Source organism: Triturus cristatus, chromosome 2_2 (assembly GCF_964204655.1).
Source record: "Triturus cristatus chromosome 2_2, aTriCri1.1, whole genome shotgun sequence".
In the NCBI taxonomy this organism is placed as follows: Eukaryota; Metazoa; Chordata; class Amphibia; order Caudata; family Salamandridae; genus Triturus; species Triturus cristatus.
The window spans coordinates 353112640-353129211 of record NC_140582.1 but is presented as its reverse complement, the minus strand read 5'-3'; the positions used below and the strand labels follow the sequence as shown (position 1 = coordinate 353129211).

The following is a 16572-nucleotide window of genomic DNA, read 5'->3' as shown; positions in this document are numbered from 1 at the left end:
AACACATTGCCAGCCTGCAGGCTGCATTGCAATATAATACCATAGAGACTAAAAAGCCCTGTACAGGTAAAAACTGGCACCGTGCCTTTAAGGCAGCCCTGACTTCCATATCCCATCATGCCTCAGGGGTGACAGTTAGGTCAGTTGTTCTTTGCGGGACCGTAGTCCTAAACACAAAGATATATCCTTTCCATAATGAATAATACACTTCTTCTCATTTGCCTGGGGAGGTGGGTGGGTTGCTTATGACTTTGATAAGGATACCCCTGGAAGAGAACTAGGATTACAGGTAAGTAACTTACCCTTCTCTTCCAGGGGATCCTCATCAATAGTCATAAGCACTGAATAGAGTAGCAAGCTCCCCTTCCACCTGCAGGCAAATGAAACTAAGGTTGTATCACCCATGGAGAAAGAGAATCATGAAAATGATTATGTATGGAACAGATTCCTCAAGGAGGCTTGTCCTACTTGAGTGTCTGCTCTGGTGTCCGAATCCAGACAATAATGCCTGGTAAAAGTGTGGACAGATCTCCAAGTGGCTGCCTTGCAGATCTCGGGGAGTGGAACATTATTGAGAAAAGCCGCGGTAGCCGCTTTTCCTCTTGTCGAATGCGCTTTAGGGCGCGCCCCCAATAGTTTCTGAGCCAGTTGGTAGGCCAATGTAATACTTGAAACAATCCACCTAGCAATGGAACGTTTGGAAGCCGCAAAGCCCATACGGACCACCCCATAGTTCACAAACAATTGATCAGATTTCCTGACATTCTTAGTCCTATCTAGGTAGAATTTCAGGACCCTTTTGACATCTAGAGAATGCAACGCCCTCTCTGCAGGAGAGGAGGGGTTGGGAAAAAAGGTTGGTAAGGAGATGGTTTGGTTTACATGAAACTCCGATACCACCTTGGGTAGGAACGAAGGATGAGTTCTCATCACAACCCTATTTTGATGAAAAATAGTGTAGGGCTCTTTAGAACAGAGGGCCTGTATCTCACTGACCCTCCGTGCTGAAGTGATGGCTATTAAAAATGCTGTCTTCCATGTGAGGTGCTGTAGGGTAGCCTTATGAATAGGCTCAAAAGGAGAACCCATGAGCTTCGACAGAACCAAGTTTAGCTCCCAGGAAGGAGAGGGAGGTCTAACAGGGGGATAGACTTTCTTGAGCCCTTGCAAGAAATCCTTCACTACCTGCACTTTAAAAAATGACTGCTGTGAAGGCGAACGCCTGTATGCTGTTATGGCTGCTAGGTGAACCTTTATGGATGAAAATTTCAACCCTGCCCTCGCTAAATGTAGAAGATAGGGCAAAATTACATCCTCCTGGCATTTAGTGGGATCATAATGATGCTGAGCACACCATATATAAAATCTTTTCCACTTACAGAAGTAGGAGTGTCTTGTCGAAGGCCTCCTGGCTTCCTTCAGTATGGACATACACTCTTGAGGGAGGTTCAGATGGCCATACTGGAGGACTTCAGGAGCCATGCTGTTAAGCTCAGCGAGGGAAGGCTGGGATGGTAAATCTTCCCCTGCATCTTGGATAACAAGTCCGGCCTGCACGGCAGCCGCTTGTGGGGTCGGATCGACATGTGTAGGAGATCCGTGTACCACCACTGCCTCGGCCAGTCCGGAGCTATGAGGATCATCTTGGCAGATGAATTCTGCAACTTGGTCACCACCTTGGAGATTAGTGGGAGAGGCGGAAAAGCGTACACAAATGTCATTGACCAATTGATCAAAAGGGCATTCCCTAGGGATCCTGGTCGATGGTATCTTGAGGCGAAGCCTCGGCATTTTGTGTTTTGCTCGTCCGCGAAGAGGTCCACTTGCGGACGCCCCCATTCCCCGAAGATGTCTTCTAACACTTCGTCGTTGATTACCCAGTCCTCTGGCTCTTGAAAATGCCGACTGAGTAAGTCTGCTTGCACGTTGAGTTCTCCTGGTAGGTGCACCGCTTTCAGTGAGATGTTCCTTGCTAGGATCCAGTGCCACAGGGACTGAGCTTCCAGCTAGAGCGTTCTGGATCGAGTACCCCCCTGCTTGTTCAGGTAGTACATTGTGGTGGTATTGTCCGTCTGCACTAGAATGGTACTCGTCGTGATCGCAGGCAGGAACGCTTTGAGGGCTAGGTGGACTGCCCTGAGCTCCAGCATGTTGATGTGGTACAACTGCTCGCTGCTGGACCACTGTCCCTGAGTTTGCAGAGTCCCAAAATGCGCACCCCATCCCTGAAGGGAAGCGTCGGTGATTAAGGTCTGAGTTGGGGGCTCTTGATGGAAGGGGATCCCCACTTGTAGATTCCTTGGCTTCAGCCACCACTTGACTGACTGTTTGGCTGCAGAGGAGAGGCAAACCTTTTCTTCCCACAGGGAGTTCCTTTGATCCCATTTGTCCTCGAGATCTTGCTGAAGAGGACGCATCCTTAGCCTGGCATTGGGCACTAGGAAGATGCAGGATGCCATGGCCCCTAGCAGAGAAGAGATTTGCCTTGCCGACGACAGATTGTTGGTTATAATCTGCCTGCCTTTTAGCATAATGGATGACTGTCTTTCCTCCGAAGGAAACACTTTTCCTACTACGGAGTCTATAGTTGCGCCCAGGTAGTGGATCCTCTGCGTTGGTGTAAAATTGGACTTTTTGGCATTCACTCTGAGACCCAACTTGCAACATAAGTTCAGGCATAGCGACAGCTGTGACCGCACATTCTGTGGTGATGAGCCCTTTATTAGCCAGTCGTCTAGGTAGGGATAGACGAAGACTCCTGCGCGCCTCAGAGCAGCCGCTACTACTGCTACGCATTTTGTGAATACTCGAGGAGCTGACTTCAGGCCAAATGGGAGGACTTTGAACTGATAGTGCGAGTTGCCTACCACAAACCTGAGAAATTTTCGATGATTCCTTAGGATGGGAATATGGAAATATGCATCCTGAAGGTCCAATGAACACATCCAATCGCCCATCCGGAGAAGAGGATATATTTGGTGGAGCGCCAGCATGCGAAATTTTTCCTTTCTTATGTGTTTGTTCAGTATCCGTAGGTCTAAAATGGGTCTGAACTCTACCTTCACACTCCTTTTTTGGATGAGAAAGTATCTGGAGTAAACTCCCTTTCCTCTTTGGTTTAAGGGCACTTTCTCTATTGCAGATTTGAGTAGAAGCGTCGCTACCTCTTCTCTGAGCTGCTTTAGATGCTGGGATGAATTGACAGGAGGAATCGATGGGGGGTGACTTTTGAAACGAAGCGAGTACCCATGACGCAGTATATTCAGTACCCACTTGTCCTTTGTGATGGACTGCCACTCTGGAAGATGATGTGCAACACTTCCTCCCACCGGAGCGGTGGACAGCATCGGAGGAAGCGGCTTCTCATTGCTTCCCCGGAGCTTTGTTTCCAGCATTAGACTGCCTGTTGTTACCCCGTCCCCTGGATGGCTTGCGGGACTGGTATTGCTGTTTCTTTTGACCTTGCTGGTCCTGGTTCTTTTGCCAATGAGGGGTTTGAACCCTCTGTTGGTAACTGCGCCTGTCATTTCCCTTGCGGCGTCGAAACTCTTTTCTCTTTTCAAGCCCAACAGCTTTCATGGTCTCCAGCTCTGCCTTCATACGGGCCATTTCTTCGTCTGCATGGGACCCAAAAAGAGAACTACCGGAGAAAGGCAGATTTAAAATTCTTGCCTGCGCTTCCGGTTTCAGGGCCGTCAATCTAAGCCAGGATGATCTTCTGGCTGTGACTCCATGTGCATATTCATGCGCTGCCAGTGTTGCCCCGTCCGCCGCTGCACTTATGATCTGGTTAGAAACCAGACTCCCCTCATGCAAAATCTCTTCAAAGTCCCGTCTGTCCTCTGATGGAACTTTGTCAATGAACCTCTGCAGAGAGTCCCATAATGACCTATCATAGCGCCCCCGAAGCGCCGAGGCACTCGCCACCTTTAAGCTTGAGGATGCTGAGCCGCAAACTTTCCTCCCCCAGGAGTCTTGTGTCTTACTGTCCTTATCTGGTGGTACCGTTGAAGACCCAGCTACTGCATGTGTCTTCCTGGCAGCGGCGGTGATGACAGAGTCCGGTGGAGGATCTGATTTTAGGAATAGAGGATCCTCCGGAGCTGGACGGTACTTTTTTAGAATTCTCGCCGGCGCCGTTTTGGTGGTTGCTGGTGTGAGAAAAATATCCATTACCGGTTGTAACAAACCGGGGACTAATGGCAACAACGGGCGTGACACTGTGCGTTCATGAAGAGTTTCAAAGATTATGGATGAAGTGGTCTCCTGAACCGGCATAGGGATATTTAATTTTGTAGCTCCTCTACACAACACTTCCTGAAACGTAGAAATATCATCTACCGGAGATACCCGAGAGGGTGGCGTCTCCGAGAGTGTCGGTGAATAATCCCTTTTGGATGATCTGGAAGAAGGGGAGGTAGAAGGGGTTCTACGACGCCTTTTCTCTGATCTGGTCGACTCTCTTCTGCGGGAGGGAGACCTAGATCGCCTTCTTGGTGCTCGAGAGTGACTTCGGGATTCTCTTTCTCGAGATCTTGGTCTGATCGGTGTCGCTGGGAATACCACGCCCCTTATTCTTGTTAGCGATGCCTTTATTGCGTCTGGCATAGCAGGGTCCTGAGGCATCTCCCTTACGGGACTTTGAGGTACCGCATTGTCCTCCTCCTGCGAACTTTCTCTTGCAGGTATTGGAGATTGATGCACAAGCTCTGGTGATTCGGATCTTGAACCTGAGCCCTCTGATCCTGAAGGCGAGATCGATATGAGACGCGGTGACTCAGGAGTAGTATATATCAGTCTATGAGGAGATTTTCGCCTTGAGACTGGTCGAATCGTGAGGCGAATATGTGACACCTCCTGCGTACCCTCAACAGAGGGCTGCCTCGACGGTGATAGGCCTATCACCGGAGATCTTTGACTCGCATGTTCGAGGTTCCGAGCTTCTTGTCTCGACGTCGAGATTATCTTCGACGGAGGCTTCATGTACCTCACCAAAGCTTTGGAGACCTGTGAGGACGGAGGCACCTGCCTCGACGTCGACTCCGACGGAGGCACCTGCCTCGACGTCGACTCCGACGGAGGCTTCTGCATCGACGTCAACTCCGACGGAGGCCTCTGCCTCGACGTCGACTCCGACGGAGGCTCCTGCCTCGACGTCGGCCCTGACGGAGGCGTCTGCCTCGACGTCACTCCTGACTGAGACTTCTGTCTCGACGTCGAATGCTCCGACGACGTCGAAAGCCTCTTCGCCGTCGAATGATGTTTCCTCGACGGCGATCTTGATCTTGACGGCGATCTTGGTCTTGACGTCGACTGTGGAGATCGCCTACGTACTTCTCGCGACGTCGAATGATGTCTCGCCGACCTCGACGTCGAACGATGTCTTTCTTTCGACGACGAACGATATCTCTGTGCAGACGTCGATCGATCTTCTCTTGACGTCGACAGCTGCTTTTTCGACGTTGAACTGTGGCGCCGAGTCCTCGACGCCGAGCTTTAAGACGCCGTCGAACGCATCCGCTTCGACGCTGAATCTAAAGTCGACGACGATTTTCTCTTTGCAGCATGACTTCCCCTTGACTCTTCACCTCTCCGCGACGATCCCGCCGCTGGAGTCTTCGACGCCGAGCCCGACGTCGATGGGGAGCAAACAGGGACCAACTGCTTCGACGTCGACCGTTCTGCTAGGCCATACAGCCTAATCCTCTCCCTCTCCTTTAAAGTCCTTTTGGAAAGGTCTTCACAATGATGGCATGTTGCTGGAGAGTGAGAGTCCGGCAGACAGATAATACACACCTCATGTGTGTCTGAAGCAGCCTTCTTTTTTCCACAAGATGGACATGGAACAAATAAAGAAGGCATTTTTCCGACAAAACAGCAAAAAATCAGTCAGAAAAACACAGGATACTAACTTCCTCACAGATGTTATAAGAAGAAGTCCAAAAAATTTTAAAGTTGTAATAATTCTTGACTAAAGAGTCAAAAAAGAAGAGAGCTGAATTCCAGGGTCCTGACTGAAGGAGCCGGAAAGAACAACTGACCTAACTGTCACCCCTGAGGCATGATGGGATATGGAAGTCAGGGCTGCCTTAAAGGCACGGTGCCAGTTTTTACCTGTACAGGGCTTTTTAGTCTCTATGGTATTATATTGCAATGCAGCCTGCAGGCTGGCAATGTGTTGTACATCTGTGTTTTTCCACAGTTTGTTCTCTTTATTTTTTGCTTTCTCATGAGTGTTTGCCTCATTAAAAAAAAAAAAAAAAAAAAAGAGATTTAGGTGTATTGTTATACCTTTATATATATATAATTATATATATATGTGTGTTATTGGATGTGTATATTTACATTGCCTAGCCTTTTATGGGAGCTGCATTTGCTTGGAAAAAATGATATATGTTTATACATATACAGAGCTGTATATATGTATGTTTTTACATATATAATTTTATTATTTCCGGGGTCCCCGCACATGGGCGGGAATATTCAGTGCTTATGACTATTGATGAGGATCCCCTGGAAGAGAACTAGGGTTGCTTCCCTGCAGTGAGGATAAAAAAAATAGGAGGGAGGAAGTGTCAGAACTCATGTTATCCTTTCGCCCCAGTCTCTATATTGCCTGTACAGAGGGTTTGTTGGTGGTTGGTGGAAAGATTGCTTTCTGCCTTGACTGGAAAAAACTGTGAAATTCCATAAATTGGCGGCAATACCTCTATTGCATCTGAAGGCCTAGGAAGCTTGCTGCTGCTTTGCTTAAACTTTTGTAGGCCGGAATCAGCATTTGCTGCAAAAAGGCGGGAACCGTCAAAAGAGAGGTACATAAGTGTCATTTGCACATCTTGAGAAAAGCCTGAATTGTCAGCCGTGTTGTTTAAGTAGAGAGATAGATGTCCCAATAGCTCTGGCAACAGAGTCTGCAGTATCCAGACCATACTGGATCCCCTGTTTTGCCACAGCTTTTCCATCCTCTATTAACTCCGAAAAGTGGGGTTGCAGATAATCTGATAAATCAGGCAGAACTTTCTACGCATTGTCCCACAGAGAGTGTACACCGCATCCGAGGAGACAAGTGATGCTCAGTGACTTGAGGGCCATGCAACCCACTGAAAAGGTCTTCTTTACATTTCTTTCCATCTTCTTTAATTCCCTATCTGATGGGGTAGCAGGAAAGACAGCAGTTTGGAAGAGCAAGATCCCTGCACCATCAGGATTTCTAGTGATGGATAGGAAAGCTGGGTCCCCATGGGCCGGTCTGCAGCGACTTGCAATTGCTCTGTTGGCTGCAGTGGAAGAAGTGGGCTTCTCCCAAACTGCAAAGAAGGGCTCTGTGAGGGCCTCATTAAAGAGGAGCAGAGGCTCTGTTGTATGTGATGTAGAATACAGATGCTCTGTAAGGATGTTGGCTTTGGTCTCTGTTGTTGGGGACTGGAGGTCTAACATCTTCACCGCCTTCTTTATCACCAAATGAGAAGTACTGACTTCAGGTAGATTAAACCCAGTTGGAGATTACAATTGCCATTCTGGCGATGTATCCAATCCACTTGCATTTTTTAATCCTGCAAAGTCTTGGTTCAAAGTCAAGGAGTATCCGTCCCCATCATCCATGGCCTGACTGAGGTCCTTGGGGGATCAGAGACCACAAACACAGAATCTTCCCTCTTCAACGAAGGGCTGAGCCTCCTGGCACAAACTGTGTTGAGGGAACTCAGATAGGGTTAATGTTTCTGGTCAAGGCATTTGCTGTGCCGGTAGTGTCGGTTTTGCAGCTGGTGAGGCAATGTTATTTGGCACAATGGAGAAGATCCTAATGGCATAGGGAATGGAGTTAGGATCAGGCGCGGCGCCAAGTCTGCAGGTGGAAAGGGAGCAGTGTTCGGGGTTGTAGTCCAGGTCACCAGCGACAGAGGGAGGAAGGAGACAGGGGATATGGTGCCGGAAGAGCTCCAAACGTGGATCCCCTTTGACCAATGGGGACAGTCAGCACTCCAGAGGGGACCATGTTTCTTCAGAACATGTTGCACATTGCATCCAGAAAAATTGCTGGATTCGTCCCATGAGTAAGGAACTCTGGGTAAAGCTGAACAAAGTGGGGCCTCAGGTTCAGCACCACAGGTGGAAGCATTTTCAGGACCAGCGCTGGGTCCTCCGTAGTGTGTTCCACTAGTACCAGTTCCAATGCGAATGCTTGTGACGAGGAAGTGGTTCTAAGCGACTTACTCTTGGAGTTGTGCCATTCGGAATAGTGTCATCACTTTTCGTGTTTCTTCGACAACTGCAGCGACTCCAGCATCTTTGACATTACCCTGGACTTGAGTCTTTCTCAATGCTCACTCTGTTCCAGAACTGTGCCAGGCCACACACATCTTGACATTCCTCTTTTTAATGGCAGTGGGATGCATACTGCAACAGGCCTTTAAATCTAGTCTGACTCCAAGCACCACAGGTACCTTTTGTGCGGTTCTGTAATGTACATCTCTCTATCATAGTTCCTAAATGGTTAAAGCCTAAATGGTTAGGGGGTGACTATCACAAAAACTGCAAATTTGGTAGAATAAACGAGATTCGAGCGTTGGATTTGCATTCATGGCGCAGAATAAAGGGAACTACAGTCAATGTGCAGAAGGGGCGCTTTACGGCCACAGAGAAATCACAAGGACGACACTTGGGGCCCAAAGGGCAGCCAGCACCCCATACTGGCATGGAGAGCTATTAAAAAATATCTGAATTCAGTCTGATACCTGGGATATTCAAAAGGTGAGGAATCTGCAGGTAGATGTATACATCAGACATTATGGCTACTAATAGGAAATGATTTTAATGCTGCAATAACTTAAGAGGTATCGTCTTCAAAAACTAAAGCTGCACTTATTCAGTACATTAAACAATATTTTACAAATTCACTCTGCAATTGGACAAGGTGAAAATTAATTAGAGTACGGTGCATTGAAATCCCAAATGCACTTACCTGTATGAGCACACTCTTCTGTATAAATTCACCCAAGCACTGTAATTCCTTCTTTTTCAGTTGTTCAGAAGCTGCTTCCCATGTGATTCCATGCTTTTGGGCACACTGAAGCTCAAGGTCAATTTGTTTCTTTTTTTCATTAGACAAGTCCATTTGAAAATTGTTTATTAAAGCATACTGGTCATCCATTACTTTAGTATTGCACACAAACTGTAAAAACCAAGAAAAAACAGATAATTACTTTTTACACTGACAAGAACACTGTTTATAGAAACTCTAAGATGCCCAGTGCGGTATACCGTATTTAGAGCAAAAGAAAACAGCTCATGATCTGTCTGCATGCTGACAGATAGCTACATAACAGTTGAAGTGTAGGAAGGTGGATATCTGACTATGGTTACCCCCAACTTTTTGCCTAGTGTCTAGCTGGTTTTTCGACTTAGTTGACCTGAGATCCTGCCATTCAGGGTCTCAGGCTGTCTGCTCTCTCTGTAAAATGGACTCCATGTACCCTAGGTACATAACCAATTGGTAAGGATCACCTTATTGGACCCTGTACAGTGTACCCTAGGTACCCAGGGCATAGGTGTACCCTAGGCCTCCCAGGGGCTGCAGCATGTATTATACCACCCCTGGTCTGGCCTTCCATTTTGACACAACTGGCTGATCACTCAGCTGGGGCAAGGTCGTGTAATCACCCCTTGCTTAGGTGTAGTATTCCTATACCTAACTTACATATAGACACATGTGTACCTATCAGTCACTCCTATGGCAGACCTTGACAATCCTGGAGGCAGAGTGCTTGGTAACATGTGAGATGGTGCTCTAGCATGAGCTGAGCCTGTCTGCAGCTTTCGGAACCATGTCCTTATAGCTGTTCTATGATATAGCCTACCATATACTCTTAAAGTGCCTTATAATCTTAGACGGTTATGGTAACTATGGTTTGGCTTTATCAAAACATGTCGTGTAAGGTGTCTAACACTCGGGAATAATACCCCCATGCCATTTCTGGACATGAGAATATTATTCCCCCCTTCTAGAGGGAAAGACATGTTAAAATCATACTTCAACTGTTAGCCTCTGACCAAAGCCTCAGCATCACAAAATGGATGCTGCTGCCACGACACAAGTCTGACCTCCTGCAGCTGGGAGTGATCCCAGCCAGGGAGGCCTGGACAATAGGTTTCCTGCTTGGGGAGGTGCTAGCACCTCCCCAGACAGCCTTTAGTGTATTGGGGCAGGGTGGGCTGAAAGGAATGAGACATGCCTGGGGCACACAAGGTGTTCCTTGCATAGTCCAGTTCAAACCGGCGCTGGGGCACTCCAGCCCCAGCTCTGGCGCGAAACTGGACAAAGGGAAGTGGGTGTAACCACCCCCTCCCAGGTCCCACCCATAAGGCGTGACCTAGCAGGTATCCCAGCCCCCCAGATTAGTATAAGAGTGGGAGTTGGGCCTCAAGACTTTAGATTATCCTGAACCTGCAAAACTGAACAAACTCTGGACCTTCGACATTCGACGAAAGAAGAAGACTGAAGAATCTCCCTTGTAGCCAAGGAGTGGCTACCCTGTGCAAACAGGCACCATCAAGAGACTACCCTTTGCTTTGTGAAACGTTCGACGAGGAACCGACTGCAGAGCCCGACCAGAGCCTTGATTTCCAGACTTCTCCGACCCTCATCCACATCTGCAGCAGAGCTGAGATCCGTGGAGGCGACGAGCGACGTGGGACCGGCTACCTGGGAAAAGTGGCTAGTAACTTACAGCGCAGCTTCTGAGGTACCCTCGAAGTTGTGCACCGGGGATTGAGAAGCCCCAACCCCAAGCACCATCTGCACCGAAGACCAGCCCCCCCACACTCCACGAGTCCTGCGTGGGGCCCTTCAGCATTTTCCTGCTTGCCGCGTCTGTCCGGTTGCTTGCCCGCTGGCTAGTGGCCTCTGTGACGACGCTCCCTGAAATCTTCTGCGCTGGTTTGGCTCCTCCAGACTGGCTCCCGCTTCTCTGCAAAGAAGAAGCACGCACCCCAGACCTTCCTGGTCTGCACCAGAAGCAAGTCCCTTGTTCTTCGTGGGTTCCGCTTGCCAAGGCTTGGTGAGTCCTAGTCCAACTTCGACGCCGCCGACAGCAAGAGCCTTCGTGGGACAGCTCGCCTCCTGGTCCTGGTCGTCCTCGACGCTTCCTGGTCCTCCTGGCTGCAGCGACAAGCTTCACCTTCACCTGCAACTCTTCACGACATCGCCTGGTTCCTTCCTGGTTCCACGTGGTCACTGGCTAGTGACCTTGACTCTGTCCCCTCTGCTTGCAGGTTTCTTCTCTTCTTGATCCCAGCCTTGGGATCCACCGGACACTCTTCACTGACTGCCTGTCAGCATCTTTCTTCAGGCATCCATAGGAGTCGACGACGAAAACGACGCATCTTCACCCCTATGCACCCGCAGCCTGTGGGCTAGGTAACTTGGGTACTCCGGTGCTCATCAGGATAGTGACTATCCTAGTGTCTAGTTTTCAAGTCTCAACTTCCTAGCTACTCCGGAAGTGTCCTAAATCTATCTATTTCTAAACTGTAACATTGCTATTGACTTTTACGCATTACGCGTGAGTGTTTCCACTCTGCACACGAATCCCGTGGGCCTCCCACTTCCTAACTACCGCTAGTGTAGTGTAGCCCCAGCGATTCCCTAGGCCTAGGCCTATTCTATTTCCGTGACAGTGGTTCTTATACCACTTACTTAGTATATGGTTTGCGTGGCCCCTAGGGCCTAACTGTATTACTTACCTGTGTGACTTACTGTATGCATTAATAAGACTGTGTTGTACTTACCTCTAAACTCATAAAGAGTGCTGAGGGTTTGCTTAGAATAAATACACTTTATTTTATATATATATCTGTTGTGGTGTCCTTTCATTTGGTATTCAAGGGATTATATATGGTATCACAGCTGGCTTCACATGCCATTCAGAGTTTAGCCTAAGACTGCTCTTGTCCATGCTACCACTAGGATAGCTGGTCTATAAGGTTGACTTTACAACCAATCACCATGAGGGTATTTGGACTGATATAAGGTGTACACTATAACTAGTGACATCATACATCAGGCCAACTTCTCACATGAAGCTCTTGCATTTTTTTTTTACATTTGAAAAAAAAGTTAAACAGAAAAAACTAACATTTTAAAATAATTAAAATAAGAGATAAACTAGAGTTTTAACCTTATTACCATGGCCAAATTTATCATAAAACGATACAATTCAGAAAAAAAACCAATGTGTTAATGCACAAGTTACTTCTTGTGTAACGATATATCTGTAAGAGACATTAGTTAGTGATAGATTCCTTACCTTAGAATATCCCCAGGTGTCAGACTGGATCTGGAAAGTTTTGCTAGCAGTACCCTTGCGTGTCAGTAAGTGGCGTTGTGCGGCTCCGCGTCCGTCGCTGGCGTCGTAAGCGCCGAGATGACGTCACAGAGACTACTTAGGAGCCACCCATGCGCGCTGACGTCAGTTCTGTACACGACTTTCCGCGCCAGGAACGCAGAGCCATGCAAGAAACTGACCACTGGTGCCAAGAAACTAGGGCCCTGAAGGAGAGGACCTTAACCCTAGAAATCAGTTCGCAGAACGGGGAGGATGGGTGGGGCGGTAAGGAATCTATCACTAACTAATGTCTCTTACAGATATATCGTTGCACAAGTAGTAACTTGTGCATCTGAAAGAGACACGTTAGTGATAGATTCCTTACCTTAGAACAGATATCCCAGCAATACCAACCCTGGTGGTGGGTCTGTGAATAGATTACACAAGAAGGTCACAGAGAACAGAATGGCCAAAGAAGCCGTCTCTAAGGACCGGACTGTCAAGGCAGTAATGCTTGGTAAACGTGTGCAGCGAGGCCCACGTAGCTGCCCGACAAATGTCCTGCAAGGGGACGCCGCGTCCCAAGGCAGTAGTGGCTGCTGACGCCCTGGTAGAATGGGCATGCAGCCCCACAGGAGGCTCCTTCTTAGCCAACGAGTAACAGGCCTTGATGCAGAGAACGACCCACCGAGAGATGGTCCGCTTGTGCACAGCACAACCTTTTTTTGCGCCCACGTAGCCAACAAAGAGCTGGTCATCCACCCGGAACTGTCGTGTGCGCTGCAGGTAGAACGAGAGCGCGCGTTTTGGGTCCAGACGGTGGAGCCTCTCTTCCTTTTTCAAAGGATGAGGAGGCGAAAAGAAGGTGGGAAAAGTGATGGTCTGCCCGATGTGGAAGGGCGTGACTACCTTTGGCAAGAAAGAAGGACGGGTCCTTAAAACCACCTTACCCGGATGAACAGAAAGGAAAGGAGGTTTAGAAGAAAGAGCCTGAAGCTCACTCACTCTTCTGGCAGAGGCGATAGCGACCAGGAAGGCCATCTTGAGAGTGAGAAGAGGCAAATGACAGGTATGAAGGGGCTCGAAGAGAGCGCACATCAGGTATGTCAAGACAAGGTTTAAGTACCATTGAGGCATTATGAACGGCACGGGAGGAAACGTGTGCGTAATGCCTTTTAGGAAACGGTTAACAACCAGAGAGTGAAAAAGAGAAGGCTGATCAGGAAACCGTAAAAAGGCGGAGATGGCCGAAAGATAACCTTTGAAAGTGCCCAGGGCAGAGCCCTACTGGGCCAAAGAAAGAGGAAATAGAAGTTACTTCAGAAAGAAGGACAAAGTGGGGATCCACAGCCTTAGCAGTGCACCATGCCACAAACTTGCTCCACCTGCAGGCGTATACCGTTTTAGTGGAGGGACGCCTTGCTGCAAGAATGACATCACAGACTTCGGGAGGAAGATCGAAGGCTGTCAACTGCCGCCGCTCAATCTACACGCATGGAGGTGGATGATGATGAACAGGTTCAGGTGTAGGACCTTCCCCTGCTGCTGCGACAGTAGATCCTCCAGAAGAGGCAGACGAATCGGGAGGGGGGGGGCATGGGGGGGGGGCGGGGGGGGGGGTGTCGACCACCATGCTGAGTAGCTCGGGATAGCAGTATCTTCGTGCCCAATCCGAAGCCACAGGGATGACTTGGACCCGGTCGCGCCGAATCTTCTTCGGCACTCTGGGTACAAGTGGTATAGGCAGAAAGGCGTAAAATAGACCACAACTCCACTCGTGATGAAAAGTGTCGCCGAGTGAGTGCCGCCTTGGAAATTCCAATGCACATTCTCTTCGGTGGCGAATAGATCTAACCAAGGCTCTCCCCACTGCTGAAAGAGACCTTGCACCACGTCCGAGTTCAGATGCCATTCGTGATCCATCAAGCACCGGCGGCTGAGTTCGTCCGCCCTGGCGTTTAGAGAACCTGCCAGGTGTTGCCTTGATGTTCCAACAGCGCAGAGCCTCCTGACTTAGGGTCCAGGACCCCACCCCGCCCTCTTTGTTGCAATACCACATGGTGGTGGTGTTGTCCGTGAACACCTGCACCACACTACCCCGGACAGAGGGAAGGAATGCCTTCAGTGCAAGTCGGATCGCCCGAAGCTCCAAAAGGTTGATATGGAGCCACGACTCCGCCAGAGACCAGAGTCCTCTGATCTCCGCCTCTCCCAAGTGGCCTCCCCATCCGAGAAGGGACGCATCCATCACCACTGTGTGCCCCAGTCGGGGAAGTGAGAGGGACCTGCCATTGACCCAATCGTGATTCGTGAGCCACCACTGCAATTGTCATGCAGTGCCCTCCGAGATCTGGACATGATCGGACAGGTTGCCTTGATGCTGCGCCCTCTGGAACTTCAGGTCCCACTGCAGAGCCTGAATATGCCACCTGGCATGTGGCACCAGTAGGATGCAGGAGGCCATCAGGCCCAGGAGCCGGAGGGTCATCCTGACTGAAACCCAGGATAGAGGCTGAAAGATCGGAATTATAGCCTGAATATCCCGGACTCGCTGCTCGGGAGGATAAACCCGAAACAGTGTCGAATCCAGAACCGCTCCGATGAAGGGGAGCTTCTGAGAGGGACTCGGGTGTGACTTCGGCACGTTAATGGAGAACCCCAGCAAATGAAGGAGGTCGGCCGTAGTCTGGAGGTGGTTGATGACTGCCTGGGGTGAGCCCGACTTCAACAACCAGTCATCGAGATAAGGGAAGACTGAGACCCCTGACCTGCGCAGGTGAGCTGCGACCACCGCCATCACCTTCGTGAACACCCGAGGGGCGCTGGTAAGGCCGAAAGGGAGCACGGCAAACTGAAAATGCTCCTGGCCTACCGTGAACCGCAGGTAACACCGGTGGGCCGGCAGGACGGGGATGTGAAAATAGGCGTCCTGCAAGTCCAACGCTACCATCGAGTCTCCAGGGTCGAGGGCAGCCAAGACCAGAGTCAGCATTTTGAACTTCTCCTTCCGGAGGAAGCGGTTGACGTTCCGGTGGTCCAAGATAGGACGCAGACCCCCCCTTTGTCCTTCTTGGGGACCAGAAAGTAGTGGGAATAACAACCACTCCCTACTTCTGGCCCAGGAACGCACTCGATGGACCCCTTGGCCAAGAGGGCCGTAACTTCCCGTTGGAGAGTTGCCAAGTGGTCCACCGACCTGCAGTGGTACTGAGGTGGCATGGCTGGAGGGGTGGACTGAAAGGGAAGGGAGTAACCCTTGCAGATGATTTGCAGCACCCACTTGTCCGATGTAACTGTGTGCCAGTGAGGGAGGTGATGGCGGATCCTGCCACCCACTGGCGTGGGGTGCTCCACAAAGCATGGATTAGGAAGGTTTGGAGGTAGAAGCAGCAGGGCGGAGGTGGACTGACCCCACGCTGATTCCCAGACCCACCCCTGCGGAAGCCACGTCCGCGGCCTCGCTGAGTCTGGTTCTGCACAGGCTTGCTGAAGGAACATGCCTTTCGAAAGGAACGAAAACCAGGAGTGGCTGGGCTCTTCATGGAAAGACCTAAGGACTTGGCCGTGGCCCACGAGTCCTTAAAATGCTCTACTGCACTGTCGGCCTTATCGCCAAACAGGTGAGTGCCATCAAAGGGCATATCCATGAGCGAGCTTTGGACATCTGTCAAGAATCCGGTAGATCTCAGCCAGGCGTGGTGACTAAGCGCCACAGTCAGAGTTCGCTCTACCCAGCTAGTCCACGGTGTCCAACCCACACCGAATGGCGAACTTAGCCGCATCCTTACCCTCAGCTTGGGACAGCACAGCTTACGTCTCTTCAGGACACTGAGGTAACACCTGCGCAACTGTATACCACACCGTGTGGGAATAGCGGCCCAATAGGCATGCGGTGTTCACCGACCGCAGGCCCAAGCTGGCCGAAGAGAACAACCGCTTACTGAGGGGAAGGGACTCTGCGACATCGAGGCTTGGATGACCAGGCTCTCAGGCGTAGGATGAGTGGTCAGAAAAGCGGGGTCATCAGGCGCCGGGCGATGACGACTGGCGACATTCTTATCCACAGGGGCCCCTATGGCCGGCCACGACCAAGTGTCCAACAAGAAGTCAGTGAGGGCGTCATTAAATGGTAGCAGGGGCTCCGACGAAGTGGACGCCATCTGGAGCACTTCAGTGAGGAGGTTAGTTTTGAGGGCCACCGTAGGGAGATCAAGGTTGAGGACCTCAGCAGCCCGACGGACCACCATCA

General features: G+C 50.0%; 1 protein-coding gene across 2 annotated transcripts in view; it reads right to left on the bottom strand.

The window, feature by feature from the left end:
* Window positions 1-16572, bottom strand: part of CENPE (centromere protein E) — a 1911253-nt gene that overhangs the window by 461437 nt on the left and 1433244 nt on the right. For both annotated transcript variants that reach the window (XM_085641421.1, XM_085641422.1), the window contains one exon: window positions 8963-9172. In XM_085641421.1, coding sequence (XP_085497547.1) covers window positions 8963-9172 — 210 coding nt within the window. The remainder of the gene's footprint in view (window positions 1-8962; window positions 9173-16572) is intronic.